Source organism: Labeo rohita, chromosome 15 (genome assembly GCF_022985175.1).
Source record: "Labeo rohita strain BAU-BD-2019 chromosome 15, IGBB_LRoh.1.0, whole genome shotgun sequence".
Taxonomy (NCBI): Eukaryota; Metazoa; Chordata; class Actinopteri; order Cypriniformes; family Cyprinidae; genus Labeo; species Labeo rohita.
The window spans coordinates 13,745,573-13,765,706 of NC_066883.1; the positions used below are offsets into that span (position 1 = coordinate 13,745,573).

At 37.1% G+C, this 20,134-nt stretch overlaps 2 protein-coding genes across 2 annotated transcripts in view; both read left to right on the forward strand.

Moving 5' to 3' along the window:
* Nucleotides 1-6,263, forward strand: part of strn4 (striatin, calmodulin binding protein 4) — a 29,327-nt gene extending 23,064 nt beyond the window's left edge. Inside the window, exon 18 of the mRNA XM_051129230.1 lies at nt 3,792-6,263. The gene's annotated coding sequence lies outside the window, so the exon portion shown is untranslated. The remainder of the gene's footprint in view (nt 1-3,791) is intronic.
* A 1,519-nt stretch (nt 6,264-7,782) lies between these two features.
* The window catches only part of prkd2 (protein kinase D2), a 47,787-nt gene continuing 35,435 nt past the window's right edge, over nt 7,783-20,134 (forward strand). The window contains exon 1 of the mRNA XM_051128907.1: nt 7,783-8,680. Within this exon, the coding sequence (XP_050984864.1) occupies nt 8,354-8,680 (327 nt within the window). The 5' untranslated portion in view covers nt 7,783-8,353. The remainder of the gene's footprint in view (nt 8,681-20,134) is intronic.

Below are 20,134 nucleotides of genomic sequence, written 5' to 3' on the forward strand. Positions count from 1 at the left end.
TTTACGCTCTTTAATGTGGCGTGATAGATCGTTGTAGCTTCTCTGTACTTGCCTGTGTTTAATCAAACGCATAGGAGAACATTCGTGACAGTTTCGTTTTTGTTCTGTATCTCCTGCTCTGCTGCCACACTGGTGTGCACTCGCCACCAACTGGACAGGGGTGGGAATGAATTAAATAAAGCCAAAATCCGTCCAAATCCCACCAAAATCCGTTGCCATGACTTATCGTGAGAGGAACAAATTGTTTTAGTCACATAACATCGGAAACATTATTTCGCAATATTTTTTTGATCGACATGTATAAAATATTGCCAGAGTTTTGCACACATCTGTAATGGAAACGTGCCTATTGACGGACCATTTTCAGTTAACGCGACCTCCTCTATATATATATATATATATATATATATACATGCACGCACACACACACACACACACACACATTTTTACTGAGATTACATTTAAAAATACAGAATCAAATAAATAGAATATTGCATAGAATATTCCTTGTGAAAAAGAAGTTTACTTAATTGTAGTGTACTTTAAAAGGCCACTTAAGTGTACTTACAGTACAGTACACTTTCATGACTATGTTGTTTTATATATTATAAGTTGTTCCAAACCTGATGGTTCCCACTGACTTCCATAGGACTTATTTCCATAATATGGAAGTCAGTGGTGCACATCAACTGTTGTACTGTTTAGAGTATGTTATTTCCATAATAAGAAATTTTTTACCTCTTTTTCTCAAGGGAATGAAACACCTTTATCGATAAATATAAAAAAAAAAAAAATCCATTATTTGTATAAGGATTAGTTCACCTCCAGAATTAACATTTCCTTATAATTTACTCACCCCCTTGTCATCCAAGATGTTCATGTCTTTCCTTCTTCAGTCGAAAAGAAATTAAGGTTTTTGAGGAAAACATTTCAGGATTTTTCTCCATATAGTGGACTTTGATAGGTCCAAATTGCAGTTTCAATGCAGCTTCAAAGGACTCGAAACGATCCCAGCCGAGGAGTAAGGGTTTTGTATAGTAAAACGATCTGGCATTTTATAAAAAAAATTCAAATTTATATACTTTTTAACCACAAATGCTCATCTTGCACTAGCTCAACTTAATGCATTACGTAGTCACGTTAGAAATGTCACAAGTGACGTAGGCGGAAGTAGCGACCCTGTATTTACAAAGCGAACTTGCAAAGAAAGTCAAAACACCCTTTACAAAAACTGTAAAACTACGATGTTGGGCGATTTTGAAGTTGGCCAATGTGATTACATAATGTGTGAAGTTGTAAACGTGCATCACAGAGCTAGTGCAAGATGAGCATTTTGTGGTTAAGTATATCAATTTATTTTTTTTTATTTTTTAAGAAAGTATGATTGTTTCGACTAGATAAAATGTTTATTCCTCAGCTGGGATTGTGTGGAGCCATTTGAAGCTGCGTTGAAAGTGCAATTTGGTCGTTTAACCCATTGAAGTCCACTATATGGAGAAAAACTCTGGAATGTTTTCCTCAAAAACCTTAATTTCTTTTCAACTGAAGAAACGCATGAACATCTTGGATGACGTGGAGGTGAGTAAATTATCAAGAATTTTTTTTATTTAGGAAGTTGAATTAATCATTTAGGTTCCACAGAGCTGAAGTAGATAAACCAGAAAGACATCATTAAAAGTAATAACTTGCAGTTCATGTTGTGACTAGTTCATTACTCACATGATTCAAACCTGTACTGTAAGTCTTGAGCTTGTGAGTCATAAATAAAGGGGTCATGAAATGAATCAAAATGTTCTTGATATTTACACATAGGAGTTTACTCAACAATGCATCAAAACATCCTGCAAGTTTCAACACTCAATACTAACTCCCCAGTTTAATACTCAATGCTAACTTCCCCATTAATCGATGAATTAAACACATGTCTGTCTATAAGTCAAAAGCGATTCTGCTGTAAGGTGCAAAAACTTCGTAAGCTAACTCAAGATGCATTTCATTAACAGTATGAGCTGATAGTGTAATATATAAGAGTCATGTACTGACTTTCTGTTACAGAGTGGTTTACTGCTGTTTATGTATTAGTGAATCAGTGACTAAACAATCCTCATTCTCTTCCCGTTAATAGTGTGAAAACCATCTGTTCTTTATATTGTGATTGTTATACAGAAAGCGATCAAAGATCATTCTCTTTATATTCGCTGGAGCAGCGCAAGTCTGTCAGGGATTAGATTTCTGCATTTTCACCAGAACTCCCATTATAATCAATGACACAGTTTACGTTGCTCAATGAGGATCTTATTTACAACATGTTTTCACTGTATTAGTTATGATGAAAGTATTCATGAGATTGCAGAAATCGTGTTGCAATAAGGAAATCATTGCACCTTTCACTTGAGTTCGGCTACAGTGCAACGCTCAAACCATTGATGCAACAGTAGTGGTTTAAAGTATAATGCTATAATTAACACTTCTCACAATTAGTTCATCCTGGTGCATCCTGTTATAGTAAAACCACACAAGTTTAACGTAATGCTCATTTCATATGCAAAGATGGTTGTTTCCATTAAAGGAGAAGTCCACTTACTAAACAAAGATTCACATATAATGTACTACGCCCTTGTCATCCAAGATGTTCATGTCTTTCTTTCTTCAGTCGTAAAGACATTGTTTTTTGAGGGAAACATTTCAGCATTTTTCTCCATATAATGGACTTCTATGGTACCCCAATTTTGAACTTCCAAAATGTAGTTTAAATCCGGCTTCAAACGATCTCAGATGTGTTTGTAAACGATTCCAGCCGAGGAAGGATGGTCTTATCTAGCGAAACGATCGTTTATTTAAAAAAAAAATAATACAATTTATATACTTTTTAATGTCAAATGCTCGTTTTGTCTTACTCCTGTTTTTTTTTTTTTTTTTGTTTTTTTTTCGGTTCATGACAGTTAGTGTATGTCGAAAAACTCCCATCTCATGTTCTCCCTCAACTTCAAAATCGTCCAATATCGTTGTTTTACCTTTTTTGTTAAGGGTGTTTAATCTTCTTTGCATGTTTACTTTCCAAAGACTGGGTCGGTACTTCTGCAGTGATGTAGGATGATTTTAAAATGATTTTTGAAGTTGAGGGAGAAAATACAATCAGAGTTTTTCGACATACCCTAACTGTCTTGAGCCAGAATACACAGAGTTTAGGGAGAGAAAGGCAAGATGAGCGTTTGAGAATAAGAAGTATTTAAATTGTATTTTTTTAATGACAACAACCGATCGCTAGATAATACCCTTCTTCTTCTGGGATTGTTTACAACCGCATTTGGGATCGTTTGAAGCCGCGTTTAAACTACATTTTGGAAGTTCAAAACCGGGGCACCATATCAGTCCATTATATGGAGAAAAATGCTGAAATGTTTTCCTCTCTTTACGACTCAAGAACCAAAGACATGAACATCTAGATGACAAGGGGTTGAGTACATTATATGTGAATCTTTGTTTTGAAAGTGGACTTCTCCTTTAAAGTCTCACAGCAGACACGCCCCTTCCAATGGAGCGTCCAAATCAGAGGCAAAAATCATGGTAAAAAAAATTTTTCTTTCCAAAAAGAAAAAAATCAACTTTCCATATCTCTTGAGATTCAGGAGTGAAAAAGTTGTCCTTATGGTCTAATTCAGTTCTTTATGTCTGGGGAAAAAAGGCTAAAATTGCTTTCAGCACCTTGTTAGTATTCATAGTTGTGCATGCAGATGTGTGTTCTCACACTGTGCCTGCATAGAGCTAATTTTTGCTTTTTCTCTTTTCAGGGGATCCACCCTCACTACTGGGCCAAAAGAGTGAAACGCCGAGTATCTACACACTTACACACACTCGCTCACTAACCGAGGGGAACAGTGTTCTACACATCACTGCCTGTGTTAAAGGCACATGATAACCTTCATTTTTTTATGCCTCACACATTGTGATACAAACTCTACTGCTTTTAATACTAATGCATTTGCTGCTCATATCCTCATTTCAGTTTTAGACGACACTACTAATAATCTGCAAAGTGATGTCCAATCTGTTGACGGATGGACCCATGCAAACACACACACACCTTAACACAACACACCCTGTATTTTAATTTCATGCTCGGTTTAAGTTGAGGATTTGAAGGCTCTCGGTAAACAAGACATTACCCAAGCCTGCACATTTTCTCAATGTAAATTGCATTAGTGCTAATCTGTGAATTAATGTCCTCGCGTAACTGTTGCCTAGTAACGTGAGGCGATCGATGCATTTCATTCCAAAGACTGCTTTAGATGAGTTTTTTTGGTTGCGTTTTAGCTGCAAGTACAACACAGCTTTACCTTTAGCCTCACAGCTAAGAGCCTTAGTATTTCAGCCTTTCATAATCACTTTCTCCACACATTTCATTCGTATGACGAGTACACCTTGAACTAAAACCAAACACATGTACCTGCGTGTGTGCGTTTGTGAAGGTGCTAACGCAAGCATTCGCAATCGCCGTCTTCATTCATATCCAGTCAGGTGGCGTTATCCGTAATAGTCAGGTGACTGTCGAGTAGTGTATTTATTGTAGTGTTCGGAAGACTTTTTGGGAAGATCTGCAGTTGGACACGTAACTGATTTCTGTATATAAGCAGGATGCGCTGTACATAGCACACTTGTTTCACAACCTCGGTGCTAAGATCTCCTCTGAATCAGGGACCTGTTCACGACGAGGGTCGTAAAGTATCAAATCTCGGTTGCCATTCCTCGGAGTCATCATGTACAGTTCTTTGGTGTTTCAGAAATACAGCCAGTTTGTCGGAAATTTCACTATACTTCTGGTATGCCGAAGTGGCTTTTAAGGTTTGTCAGGGTATTTTTAAGACGAAAAACTCTATATCCAAGTTGGAGGATCTTTGGTTGATGATTGTCACCAATAAAACAGTTAAAACCAACTACAAGTTCCAGTGTTTCAGTACAGCTGTATTGTCGATTTCTGAGTTTTTGGACATCTGTGATCTCAACCCAAGTCCTTTTTCTTGAAAAGTGAAGAACGAAGCAAATCTCGGGTGTTTTAAGTGATGAGAAACTAGTGCCCACCAGGCTTCAATTGACTTGGCAATAGGTCAAAGCCCTGTGGTGGAACTCGAAGATAGACAAACTCCACTTGATGGGTTCTTGATTGGCAAGAACAAGGTGTTTCAGAGAACTCTAAGATCTTCAAGTGAAAATAAAGTGGGGGACCTTGCTTTTTATTGGCTAAGCAATGAATCAAGATGCAAGTCTGAAACTTGAGCGGGGCACCAAAGTGAGATGAAGAATTGGACCTGAATCTTTAGGTTCCTTATTGGAGGGAGCCTGGTCTTGAGGTCTGGAGATCAAAGGTCACATCTTGTATTAGCCAGTTTCCGTTTTGCTGGGTTTATTTTTATCCTTTACTGGTTTTCCGTGGTCGTAGACGAGTGGCCAGAAGGCAAGTCAGAAGCGACAAAAAGACTGATGGGCCATAAAGAGCGCTCTTGCATAATGGAGCTAAGCCGGACTGCCTCCATCTAGAATCACTCCATCCATCCAACTTAAAAAACAAGGTTTCCTACTTGGAACCTCTTGGAGTGATTTTATCAATGGACAAGGTTATGTCTCATGTCACTTGTCCAATGTCGAGACCACCGATTCATTTTGGGCTATATCGCCTAGTCAGTGAATGTCACATAGCCACAGACTTCCGTTCAGTGGAATCCATAATACTTTGCTGCTTACCTCTTTACCTAGAAACTTCGCACCGCACACTAAGGGTTAGCTTTACGCTACACTACACATGTAGGATCGCACGGTCTGTTCGGTTCATCCATGTATCGCTGCATCGTTACGTTCTCTTCCAAAGACTGCCGATTGCATGGGTGTTTAGACGAGTCCTGCTGTCTCTTTCATACACCTCTATTTCCGCACCCCTCGATGCAATACGAGTCTTGAAACGACGACGACAAAACACATTCCTTACCGAGAGAGGACGAATCTGTGTAAAAATTAAAATCGAAAGAAACCGAAAATGTTTATATGTTTGAAAAGCTGCCAATGCAAAATGTACGTTTCCCATTTTCTCACTTATTTGCTTTTCTTTACTAGACATATTATTATGATTACTAGTAATAAGGTGTAAGACGACAGTAGTACCTTTTTTGCTAGGCTTAAGACTTGCTTGTGATTGTGTAAAAGCCTAAACAACTGAAAATCGTATGAAAATTTAAGAAAAAAAAAGAAAAAAAAAAAAGAAAAAGTTTCAGTCCACAGCCAAGGTAAAAGGACTTTTTGTTAAGTGTTTTTATTTTTTAAAAGCAATTTATCACTGTGTGATATTTTGTACATCATATTAAGCTGTATTCAAACTATATCCTCTAACTACAAGGGATAAAAAAAAGACCAGCCTTTTATTTATTTTGTTTTATTATACATATTTTTGAACTGCTTTCTAGCTTGTATCAAAATGCATCTTTTCCTTATCCTGTTGATTTTTCTTTCTTCCTTTTTTTTTTTTTTTTTTTTTTTTTTTTTTTTTTTTTTTTTTTTTTTTTTTTTTTTTTGTTTACTCTGCAGGTCTTGTGTTGTATGTCATAAAAAATCCAAAAACAACTAAATAAAAACATGATTTTGTACAGACATTTCATTCTTGTCTGGTCTGAACTCTGCTGTCTGTGAAAATGTCTTTGATTATAAAAGAGGTTATATTGACTAATACTGACCACATTTATTTGAATTGATGAGCATTATATTTGGGGTTGGATATGGAAGTCAAAATCCAGGTATTTCAATTATTATTACAAGTTTTGTAAGTCAGCGCCGTTCACAGTGACCATTTATTGAAACTAAAGTGATAAAACGACTCCTTATGAACTTTTGTAACTATGTTATGTACTTTAACTCAACAGTACCCACGTTTAAATGTCAACAACACTTATATGCTAAAGTTGATATAAGCCTTTAAGCAGAAAATGCACAGTCCTAGAAAAAGTGTCCAAATATTGAGGTTATAACTCATTTTGCACAGAGTAGCTTTAAAAATCGCTGTTTATATTGAGACAATTGAATTATTTTCAAAAACCTGCAACAGTGAAAAAAATATTTTATTTATTAATTGTTTGTTAAAAGGTAAAATGTATTGTGAAAAAATGACACTTTTTTTTTTTTTTTTTTTTTAAACTCACAAAAACCTTTTTAATTAATCTTTTAAATGAGTCTTTATTTATTTGAGTTCTCTTAAGTTTTTTTTTTAATTATTTAAATGTTCCATTATTTGTGAACTGACACGCCCTTCATCTATTCAAAAGGAAAACAAAGGAGAACTCATTGTCTTATTTGAAGTTATAATCTGGCAACAGGATTGCACGTGGGTTGATCGTTTAGGCGTGTTCATGTTACACACACCAGGTATTTGGCTATCATTTGGGACATGTGGAAAAGGAGACCGGAGAAAGAGAGTGAGTCAGAATGAGTGACTGGGAAAAGAGTGCAAGTTAGCGTGGGGCCCCACACAAAAAAGGAGGAGGACAAATTTGTTCCAGGGTGGGGGAGTAAACAAGTCAAACTGTTTCACAAAGAGAAAGACGTAAAAGTTGAGAGGGAGGGAAGAAGGTGTATGTGGGACTGGGAGGAGACAGAAGTGGATATGCATGATCTCATAGAGCCTCTCTTTTACAGCTCTCTCTCTTTCCGATTGGCTGAGAGATCTGTCAGTCACACCACTTCCTCCAAGGCTCTGCGAGTTCAGACAGTAGGGAGGTGGAGGCAGGGGGAAGAGGGAGTGTCCTCAGTAGTTTTCTCACTGAGATACAGCAGACACGGTTCAACACGACAAGAAACTGAAACACAGTCTGACTTGCAAAGCAAGCCTAACCAGGAGCTCTCTCCGGCTTGTTTCCTGTACTTGGAGGCCATCTTGAGTTGATGGACTTATAAGCATTTGTTTGCTTTTTTCGCTTGTTAAAGTTTCTTTTTTGTCCCCAGTGTGTTTCCTTGAAGTTTGGACGTTTTCCTCTTCAAAGCTGCTTTGGAGTACTGAGGGAACAGGAAGCAGGAGGAGGAGGTGCTGGAGGAGGAGGAGGAGGAGGAGAGGACGTTTAGTTTCAAAGCTAAAGTTTATCTGTATTTCTCACCTGGAATGAAAGCCGTATAGAGGGACCTTTCCGTGAAAGGGAGGGCGAGAAGAAAGAAGAGACACTTCCTGGAAAAGGATCAGTTGATTTTAAGCTCTAGCAGACAACGGGACACACAGCAGGGACAGCCACTATTGATGAGTGAGTGACTGCTGGTGTGTGTAGGTGAGTTTGTTGCCTCACACTACCCAGGCTTATCTCTCGACTGTCTCTGACTCTTCGGCATGGCCAATGTCAGTCCCTTCATGTCTCCGGGACCCATGTCCCAGGTCTTCTTCCCCCCGGGTGGCCCATCTCCACCTGGGTCAGTAGTGATGCAGCAGGGGACACCAGTCTCTGTCCATACCTCTCAAACCCCAGGATTCCCTACAGTGGACATAGGGGTTGCCCCTAGTCCCGGCGGGGCATCCGGAATGCCATCTGGGCCTCCGGCACCAGCCGGTGTCTCCTTCATGATACAGATTGGGCTTACTAGAGAGTCTGTGCTTCTACCCCAAACTGCAGACCTGGCCTACGTCAAACAAATATCTTGCTCAATTGTGGATCAGAAGGTAAGCACCACCCAGTATGTCGTTGCATTGATGCTAATTTTGCACAGCTCTAAGTTTAAAAATGTGGATGTTGTGTTCTAAGTTCTGCAGAGTTTATTTTTGGATCTAAAGCTTTTCGTTCCTAGTCTTTGACACTGTAAATCATACTGTGCATGACTAAAATATTTCTTTCTGAGCTCATATGCACAGTGACCACAAAAATATGCGATGCATGCAGAACATGCTGTGGTAAAGTACGGCAAGTCTTATCTCAGTGTCAGCAGTTCTCCACATAAAAATCCCACACTGATGTGTACCTTGTCAACGAAGGCACTGATATGTAAGCTCATGAAAAGTTGAGGATACAAAAAAACATTGTATAAGTAAGTACAAGTCTGTTTACACTGCAAGTGTCAAAACCTTCAAGGTTGGCTATCTTACCTGGACTGGGCTGAATGGAGCACTTAGTGTGAAGTTTTGATTGACTTAATGTCCTAGTCTGGCACAGAATGTCCAGAACCAATTTCTGCAGTAATGGGACAAGAAATAGGCCATCCATCTGTCCATTTCGTGACTGGCCTTACCTTGAATCTGCATTAGTACCTAACAACTTAGATTTTATCAGACTGTCAGATTTCCATGCTCTGGGCAGTGGCCAGGGTCAGCTTAAAAGGTTCACTGGAAGAGGTTTGTTTTTTCCAGGAAGCATGTGTAGAATCTCAATATATCAGTAACCATGCTTTGTCCAGTAGAACTTCGCAGTTACGGAATCTCAAAATTGAGTTCTATTATCCATGTGAAGGTAAATGTTTTAAACTGTTTGTAATAAGAGAACTTGTTGTACAAGTTCTGGTCCTGTTCTAACCCTCCTAATTTTATAATGTGATTTGAACTTGGGAAACACAGGCCATCACTATGTTTTTCCTATTAAGTCACAAATAAATTGATTACAACAAGTCCTTTGTTGTGTCCTTTGGATTGGGTGATTTGCGAGCTTGGATTTTGGCTCCTTCTCCCATCTCCCCTTGGCGTCAGACGGAGTGAGTCACAGTGTTCCCTCTCTGTTTATTCAAATGGCTCCCTCTGTTCCATAGACACTTTTTTCCATTCGCTTGGAAGGTAATGTGGCGGCATCACTCAGTTCCTCCCCCTAGGCGCAGTTTATTCTCTTCTAGAGCAAGTTTTCCTTTCCCTCAATCCCTAAAGAACTACAAAATTGTTCTGTCATCTATGTAATGCCTAATTAAAGCATCTATAGAGGACCAGGCAAGGACAGTCTCAATTGATTGGGCTGTCCCTTTTGTTCCTTGCCCAGCCTATTTTCCCTGCTGGTCCAACACGTAAGCAGTCTATTGTCCACGGGATAAAGAGGAGGAAATGAAGCCTGTTTCCTCCCAAAGTAGGAGGCCATGGTGTGTCCTCCGCCTCTGAACCGCTCCCTTTGGCTTCCTCCTGTAGTTTGTTTTCTCACTGCAGGTTTACAGACAATGCGGTTACTTCCATCTCTGCACATCTCCACGCAACACACCTTTCCTTCTCCTATAGCTGTGTTTGGCTTCCTTTTGAAAAGTTTGAGGCCTTTTAGCCTCCAGACAGATTCCTCATGAGGTGTTAGGAGGACTTTGTCAGCAAAATAGGTCTCTAAATAGTGATACTGTTTATCGGCTTAAAATTAAACAAACGGTTGAGGGTTGTCACATGTCGTCCCCTAGAGAGGAATGTTTGTGGTTTTATCTGGATTCCGGGAGGAGGAATGCTGGATCACACCATCAATCGCCTGTTCACCCAACTCTAGGACTAGGGTGTTAATAGTAGAAAGAGAGCAGATTTGAGGTTCGTTTCAGTGGATTGGAGAGGTTGAAGAACAAATTGTCAAGAAATAACCTGTCCTCTTTAATATAAGATTTCCATCACACAGTTTGCAGCAAGCATGTGAGCCAGTTTATACTAAACAGAAGAAAGTTAAACAGTACAAAACCGTATTTTTGACCTGTGTACCAAGATGCTCATGCAGTGGACTGTGACCAGCATTGAAACAAGGGTATGGCCATCTCAGTTCCACCACACTGTAGGTCAGGGATTCTCAGGTCTGGCCCATGAGATCCACTTTCCTGAGTTTAGTTCTAATCCTAATCAAACACATCTGAGCGTTAGTAAATAAGAGGTGGGTGAGTTCAGGGTTGGAGCTAAACTCTGCAGTGCATTGGCCCAAGATTTGAGGAAACCTTGCTATAGATCCATTATAGATCAATAGGCTAAGAAGGTCATTTATCAGAGGGTGTTTCCCCATTCCTGAGGGAAGAGGACTTTTAATGACACTCATGTGGAAATTTCAGCAGCTAGTGTAAAATCACTACTTGTTTGTTTTCTTACCAGTGTGGCCACTGTAAAGCACTCAGTGTCTGGTATCAGGGGAGTCACGGGTAATTCTGCACCGTGCAACACCCACATGCTATAGTCATTTCACTCATTTGCATGGCTGCGGAGAGTCTTTGCATGGAAGGACCGTATTTCCTGGCGAATGTACCGCTCTGTGCTGGCTACCATTTGACTATTCAAAACACACATTTGCTCATGTGGCTATCAACAGGAAGTGAATGACAAAAGTGAAAAGAAAGAAGACAAGAGACGCAATCGTTGACTTTTTGTTTTGTTAGGGATATTTTCTTATTAGCTGGGCTTAGAGCTGTTTTGCATTCAATTTCAATGTTGGAGATTTAGATAAGAGTCACAGGTCCTTAGATAAGAAGAAAATCTGCTCTGTTTCTTCTTTGATTTGATGTACAGTGAACTTTGTGTTTGATGTGAACAGTCTGATTTGTATGTTATATACTATTTTATGTGACCACAAAACCAGTCATAAGTAGAATGGGTATATTTGTAGCCAAAAATACACTGTATGGATTAAAATGATTGTTTTTTCTTGCCAAAAATCATTAGGATATTAAGATCATGTTCCACGAAGATGGGAATTTCCTACTGTAAATGTATCAAAACTTAACTTTTGATTAGTAATATGCATTGCTAAGATTTTCATTTGGACTTTAAAGGACTTTAAATATTTAGATTTTTCACACCCTCAGATTCCAGGTTTTTAAATAGTTGTATCTCGGTCAAATATATGGTTTATCCTAACAAACCATACATCAATGGAAAGCTTATTTATTCATGATCTATAAATCTCATTTTCAAGAAAATTGACCCTTATGATGGTTTTGTGGTCCAGGGTCACATATTATATTATTATTATACGTTATCAGGTATTCATTTAACAACAGTAAGTCCATAGATACAGTAGTATGCAAGAAATGAGAATCAGAAATTACAAATACAAAGAATAAAATAAGTATGATGTGGCAAATGTAATGGCCTCCAATTACAAGATTATTTGATGTGAAATTGGTTTTTCTTGCTTGTGACACTTCAATTCAGCACCTAACAAAACACATTTCCAGGTCTCAAATATAATGGGTTACTCAGTGGTACAGTACAGCGCCAGTGGCAGATCACTTACCTCAAACAGGATTTTCTGGCATACACAATTACACTTCTTTTGGAGTTTTCTCCATCATATAGGTTATTATGAAATCCAATATCCTTTATTTGTGTTGTGATTTATAGCTAAGTTTAGGCTATGGAACATGCTTATGGTGTATAATGCGGACTTTGACAAAACAACCACACCAAAAAGGTATTTGCATATTTTGAGTGTATGTAAATACCATTGTGTATAATGAATATGGCAGTTAATCAGTACAACTGGTGTATGTCAAAGTACCATAATATTAGCATATTGGCACAGCCACATGAATAATGGCAACTGTTGCCTGGACTGTGTGACATATTAGCTTTCCTTGGTCAGCTCAAAAAGGGAAAACAAACAAGGTGGGAATAAAAGCAAACTTTTGTTTTATGTCAGGGGTGTGCCCAGATTACTCTTTCAGCATGTTGGATGCCCAATTATGAGGTCACAGATGGTTTCTGTTTTCTGGGGCAGTTTAGCTTACCCACAGGACCACAGTTTCCACCAAAATACCATAGTTAACATTGATTGTTTCTACAATAAAACTGTGCTAACAATAAATTTTTATGAAGTAATAACAACTGGAATTTTACTGCAACAACGCTTGCCAGTGCAAAAATAGCCATATGGATGTTGCGGTGGGTTGCCAGATTATCACTAGCCTGTAGTAGGTGGAATTATAGATATTCTTGAGTTTTCACACTGTGTAACAACATATTTAGGCCCTGTTTTTAGTTTAGGCTAGCGGGATGTTCCCTCGTTTTAGCACATAGACATACAAACACTGCTGTTTGTAAATGCCTTAATTCCACAGCTGGCACACCTTTTGCTTTTGAAACGTGTTGTTTGAAGCCGTGCTGTGAGTAAATCGGTATGTAATTAATCCCATTAGGATTATATTCTTTTCAGACCAACCATGGTTTGTAATTGGTTCCTTTGGAAGAATGGCGATTTTGTACGGTAATACAAATCAAAGCAGCTTATCTCGGTCATGAAAAGAGCATAAACGAGGTGTCAGGCACGCATGTGCTTGGATCAACTGTAATGTAGGACGGTGTGAACGTTAGGCGTGGGTGGAGTGTGCATGCGAATTTGTGGAAGGTGGAGCAGTTTGTTTGTGTCTGCATGTGCTAGGCGTAAGAACGGAGGTTTTGTGTTGTGCGTTTCCAAAGCCGGTTTGCTGCAGAAACTTAAATGGGTGGGTTACCACAGTGGGTAAACACATGATCTCAGGGTGAGGAGAGAAATCTGGTTCCAGTCAAAGTGGCAGACGAGTTTTTACGTGTGTTTTTTAAATGCTGTCTTTAACCCTTTAATACTGCAGTTTTAACATTTTATGGACAATATGGTAATCATTCAGTACAACAGTAATAGAAGAGTAGACTTCAACACTTTAAAGAAAAGATTATGAAAGTGATATACTTTAAAAGGAACATAATTAAAGAGAAAGTTAACAAAAAATGAAAATTCAGTCATTAATTACTCAACCTCATGTCATTCCAAACCTTTAAGTTCATCTTCGCAACGCAAATTAAGATATTTTTACTGATATTTTGAATTACGTCCTTACTACGTTTCTGGGTCTTGAATGTGTCAGTTGCGTTACTATGCAGATTTCATCATAAATATCTCAATTTGTGTTCCGAAGACAAACAAAGGTCTTACGGGTTTGGAGGACAAATTAAGTAATTAATGACAGAATTTCCATTTAAGTGTATGAATGTACTGAACTTCATTTTATTTTAACATAAAACTGTACCATAGTTTTAATTTATATTACATGCAGCTAGCTAAAGTGCTTTTCTGACCCACTTAAGAAGGACTTTTAAGAAGGAATATCTTTTAATGTAATTTCATAATTACTGTGTCTCTGAAATCTGGTTAAAATGCACTGCTGAATGTACTAACTTGGTATTTATGGCATACTAAAATATAGTTTAGTGTTATTTCTATTCCACTCTACAGTTACAATTGTAGTCAAGTACTTTACATGTGCTTTAGTATGTTAGTCAATGCATGACAAGATTATTAAAGGAGCACTCCACTTTTTTTGCGTAATATCATTGCGCCTGCTGCACCCATTGTACGGCAGCAAAGTTCCTTGATTATTACGCTGAAATGAGAGTATAGTTCCTAGCCATATCGACCTAGGAAATCGCAACTTTTCGTTTTTCGTCTGTCTTTGTACATGATGTAACTACAGGAGAGTCAAGTCTTAAATAGGAAAAATATCGAAACTCTGGTCATTTCTGAGCCGAGATGCTAACGGTCTAATCGGATTCAGTAATCTATGCTAAGCTATGCTAAAAGTGCTATCGCCAGACCCGGAGATCGGCTGAATGGATTCAAAAACGGTAAAACTCAACTGTTTAACTCTAGGGGAGTTGGAAAATGAGCCTATTTTCAAAAAAAGTGGAGTGTTCCTTTAAAAACAAAAAATTATGGTCCCACTTTATATTAGGTGGCCTAACTACTATGTACTTACATAAACAAATAAGTATAGTGTATTTATTGTGTTCGCATTGCAAAACACTTTTGCAGCTATTGAGGTGGGATGTGGGTAAGGTTAGGGACAGGTTTTGTTGGTATGAGTAGGTGTAAGGGATAGGTCAACAGTATAATTATAAATGTAATTACAGATGTAATTATGTGCAAGTATTTTGAAAATATAAGTACAATGTAAAAAACAAATATGTACACAATAGGAGCACTGTGTCAAAAGATTTATTTTCATGTAAGTACATAGTTCAGGCCACTTAATGTAAAGCGGGAACAAAATGCTTCATATTTTAAAATATGCACAATACTTTCAAGATTTGATATGCACATTCAATATAGTTACACAAGGGCTATCAAAGTACCATAATATTACTATATGATACTATGACAGATTCGGTAGCACTTTATGTTACAGACCTATTCTATATGAACACACTATGTGTACTTGTTTTCAGTCACTAACTCCTTCAGAAGTACTAAAAGAATCTTTTGAATTTTTAAAAACACTCTTACAAGCTGATTCTTTTTAAAGACTCGATCACAAAGGAATCAGTCTACGAATCATCTCCCTCAAAAGAATCGTTAATGGAATCATTGAACACAACTTTTAAATTAACAATTCCCAACCCTACTTCCATTTCCATTCATTTCTATTATTCTGTTCAAAGTAATAAGCTCCTAGTCTATGGTTGGGGGCTCTGGGGATCAATACGACATTCCTATTGGCTTACCTGCTTCATCATCCTGATGCCTGGGCCACAAAAGCCCATTTCAGCACAGTGAAGCACAAACTCTACTTAGTCCCCTGGCTGAGTCCCCTCCGCCCTCTTCTCCCCTTCGCTTGCCAGCCATGCCTCTCGTGTTACCGCTCGCTTGAATAAAAAAAAGGCTGCTTTGTTTTCCGAGCCCTTGCCTCAGCCCCGGGCAGCGCACAGAAGTTTATGGGCTTAATGAAATCACTGTGTGTATGTGTGTGTGTGATTTTTGCATCTAAACCAAGATGTTGAGTTCAGAAGGTGGACGGCTCTGGTCGCACATTCAGGCGCCGTTGTTGTTTTTTGTCGTTGCTGTTCTTCAAATTCTTTCTAAATGTTAAATGCAACAAAATTGGTGACTCTACTTAATATTCAACCTTCATTGACAGTACTTGTTATGCATTTGGACTCCCTCAATTACAAAAACACTAAAAGCAAGAGTTTATCAGCTGAAAAAAAATAAATAAATACATACATATACATATATATATATATATATATATATATATACACTAAATTGAAGTGAAATTTTTAAGTAGTGTTTAGTAATTTTTAGCAGAAAAGTATTTTCTTGTAAAAGATGCTCCAATAATTAATCAATTAAGGGTTTAAAAGAAAAAGTGCCTTGTATATTTTTGTTAAAGAGCTTTTATTTATTATTCCATGCAAAATGTGGTATATTTTGTCCGAATTTTCTTTTTGCTTATCTAGACGGATTTCTGGTTGTGCGTTCGCAGCATAATTTCCTGTAAGTGAAATCTGTTCCATGGAAAAGCGCAGCAGAGATCATTAAAACATGTAATTATGTCTCTTCTTGAAATCCTTTCACACATTTCAAGAAAATGACCGGGTTTACTGGTTTATATAGCCATGAGATCATTTTTGACATAACTCAGTGGACTGGATTGGTAGGTGACTCTATCACATTAAAACTGGCTTGTATAAACTGTTGTAAATGTTTATTTTAAACAGTTTTACAGTATACAATTCCTACTTTGACATCCATAGTAAATGCTTTGTGTCAACACAGATTTGTTGTTTTTTTTACAAACTGAGACGAGTCAAAATAATGTATGTGGTGACCGACAGCATGCCACAGATGCTATAGATACAGCTTAATTTAACCTGAAATATATAGGGTTCAGTTTGGTCTTCATATACAGGTTTATTTTAGCTGTGCTCCTTGCAACATTTTTGTTTATTTAACATATTAAAATGAAAAACAAGCTACTTATTTGAAACTACATTAACAAATTTCTAATGCTTCGGCAGAAATGTGACAACGCTGTTCGTATGAAGGTATCATTGGTATTTGCACCAGTTCTGCGGGCTGTCATGCTGTATGTAAGGGCTTTGGCCATGTGTGGAATGTACATTTGGCTTGTACACCCTTTTCCATGACACAGATGTTCACCTTTGTTATTATATCTGTGTTATCTACTTGTGACTAAAAGGAAAGTCATCTTACGCAGCATATACAATATGATTGCATAGGGCTGACGCAAGAGCATTAAACAAAGAAAAGAGTTGACTTAGTACCTCCACAAACTTTCCCTCCTTGCCCTCTTGAACTTGTGAGAACACAAACAGGAAGTCAGGCTCTTAACCCTGATATTCTACATAAACATCACAGGAGTTTACAGACTTACTGATCCGTGGCCTGTTGTTGCTTTAGCTCTGTCTTTTTCTCTTCACTTGAGTGTGAAGAATGAAGATCCAATTAAATGGTTTGACGAACACAGTTTTCTCTCTTGTCTTGACGTATTACTTGTTAAAATAGATTGGGGTGGCACTTATTGAAGGGATCTTTTTAATTTTGAATAGCTGATAGCCTTTAGCTTACAGCCCATCAAAAGCATCATCAATATGTTTTGTATATATCTGCTAAGTTTGTTTTGTTATGGGTTTTGAGTGAACCAGCATATAGCTAACTGCTACTAAAGCTAAATAAGCTTACAGCCGAACTAAAAGTCACTTTGATTTATAGTGTCTTTAATTGCTTTTGCTTCCTTATGAGACAGTGTACTTATATCACACACTGTGGAAAAAAAAAAAGTACTTACACCACCAGTCAAAAGTTTTTGAACAGTACAATTTTTAATGTGTTTAATGTCTGCTCACCAAGCCTGCATTTAAAATACAGCAAAAGCAGTAATATTGTGAAATAATGTTACTATTTAAAATAACTTCTACTACTTTAAAATTATTTTAAAATGTAATTTATTCCTGTGATCAAAGTTAAATTTTCAGAATCATTATTCCAGTCTTCAGTGTCACATGATCCTTCAGAAATCATTCTAATATGCTGATTTGCTGTTCAAGAAACATTTATTATTATTATTATTATTATTATTATTATTATTATTATTAGCAATATTTAAAACTTTATTAAAATTTAAAACAAAATTATATATATATATATATATATTTTTTTTTTTGGGGGGGGGGATTATAGAAATTAATACTTTTATTTGGCAAGGACGCTTCAAAAGTGATGATAAAGACATTTATAATGTTACAAATTATTTCTGTCTCAGGTAAATGCTGTTCTTCTGAACTTTCTATTCATTAATGAAACCTGAAAAAATGCTACTCAGCTGTTTTCAATAATAATAATAATAATAAAAAAATTTTCTGAGCAGCAAATCATAATATTTGAATGATTTCTGATTGCATTTTAAAATATATTCAAACAGAAAAGAGTTAAGTAATTGTACTGTTTTTGCTGTACTTTGGATCAAATAAATTCAGGCTTATTGAGCAGAAGAGACTTCTTTAAAAAACATTAAAAATTAACAATAAAAATACTGTTCAGAAACTTTTGGCTGGTAGTGTATGTAAATAATATATTTAAGAAATATATGAGAAAATGTATTATGTATTATAATTTAATTATACATGTCATAATCTCATAATCATTATTTCTATTGTCTTTAAATGATGGCTAAAGTGTACTGCCGAATGTACTGACAAGCATTTATGCTAAACTAAAATATACATTAATGGATTTTCCATTGAAATTTAGAAGGTATTGAAATATATTTGTAATTACATTTGACATTTAACCATTAAGGTGTCATTTAGTACATTTAATATCAACTTGATAATATTGTATAATGCTACAGTTTAATTTCCCTGATAGCAAACATACATCACAGAGATGTCTATTTGATGTCTGCATTTACATCTGGAAGACGTATTTTTAGAGTGTTTGCTCATCTGCAATACGTCTATAGGACGTTCCCAATCAGATGTCAAATAGACGTCTATTAGATGTCTTTAAGATGTTTATGATTTAGACTGTATGTAAAACTGACATCTTACGGACGTCTGTTTGTACACAGCAGATGCTTTCCAGATCAAGTGATCTTTAACAGACATCTTGCAGACATACGTGTGCTATCTGGGTTATAATCAAGTGCTTGCTTAAGTTTGTTAGTCAACAGATCAAAATAAGTGTACTTCTTTAAAGCATGACAAAAGTCTATTCAACATAATGTTTTGAAATGCGTTTTAAAGTAAAACTTTACAAGGTGCAGTTTTTAATTAAAAATGTACTCAAGTCCTGAAAGTAGCTGTTTAATTTGATTAATATTATATGCTAATACAGTTTTGTTGTTTTTTTATTATACTTTAAAGTTTTGAAGTACACTACAAGTGCACACTCAATACAATTAAGCACACTTCTTTATCACAAAAGACTACCGTGCTAGCGGTAAGAACACATTTAGGGCCTTGTGTTTTAGCGTATGCTATAGGGGACTATCTATTGCACAAGTGGAACAGGGTGGAGGAATAGAAGAAAAGAGTTAGCCTAAAGAGCCAAACTCGGGAGAATAGAGTCTTTTATCTTATTGTGCTCCGACTGACCTCAGCACTGTGTTGTTGTAATTCAGCTGCTGACATCACCCGTTTATTGCGTCATCTATTGTGACGGGGAATTCTCATTCACTCTTGTCACTCAGGTTGTTGTTGGGCTGTGCCTCTGCACAAAAAAAACTTGGCATTTCAGATATGTTTCTCAGCTTGCAGGTCCTGTGACATCACGCGACCTAAAAATATCCCAACTCGCTAAGAGCATTTGTTCCATCACGCACAAACACAATAGCCGGTAAAATTCCCGCGCTGAGCCAAGTGGTTGTTTGGCCACTAATGAGTGTAGCGCGTTGACGTCTTTACGCTGCGATTGCCATGGCAGCGTTTCATTTAACGTCAATATCTGCCAAAATCCCTGGGAAGTTTTTGTTTTAGCTGTTTAGCTAGTAACAGAAGACTTTTTCAAAGGTGATGACGGTGGAAGGCTTAAGAAGTTGCAGCCAAGGGTGTTGTCTTAAACATTATTACATTGTTTTGCGTTAGTCTTTTTACTATGTCTCTTCTGAGTGATGTTTGTAGCATTGTTCAAACATTTGCATGTCTGACATCCAATTCCTACAAACATTAAGCAGCCACAGTACAGTCTCTGTTGTTCATTTAACTTCATAATGTCACATAATGGAACAAATGCATATGAGAGAACTGGTTTTGAAAGGGTTATTTTTGTGAAATGGTAAGCGTATAAACTGTACTGATTGGAAACAACACCAGTATGTTGCAAACAATCAGGCATTGTTCTTAATATTCATTCAATCCCGTCTGCCACTTTTCACAATAATCCCCTTTTGCTTCATATATACCCTTGTGAAAAGTACACTTCAG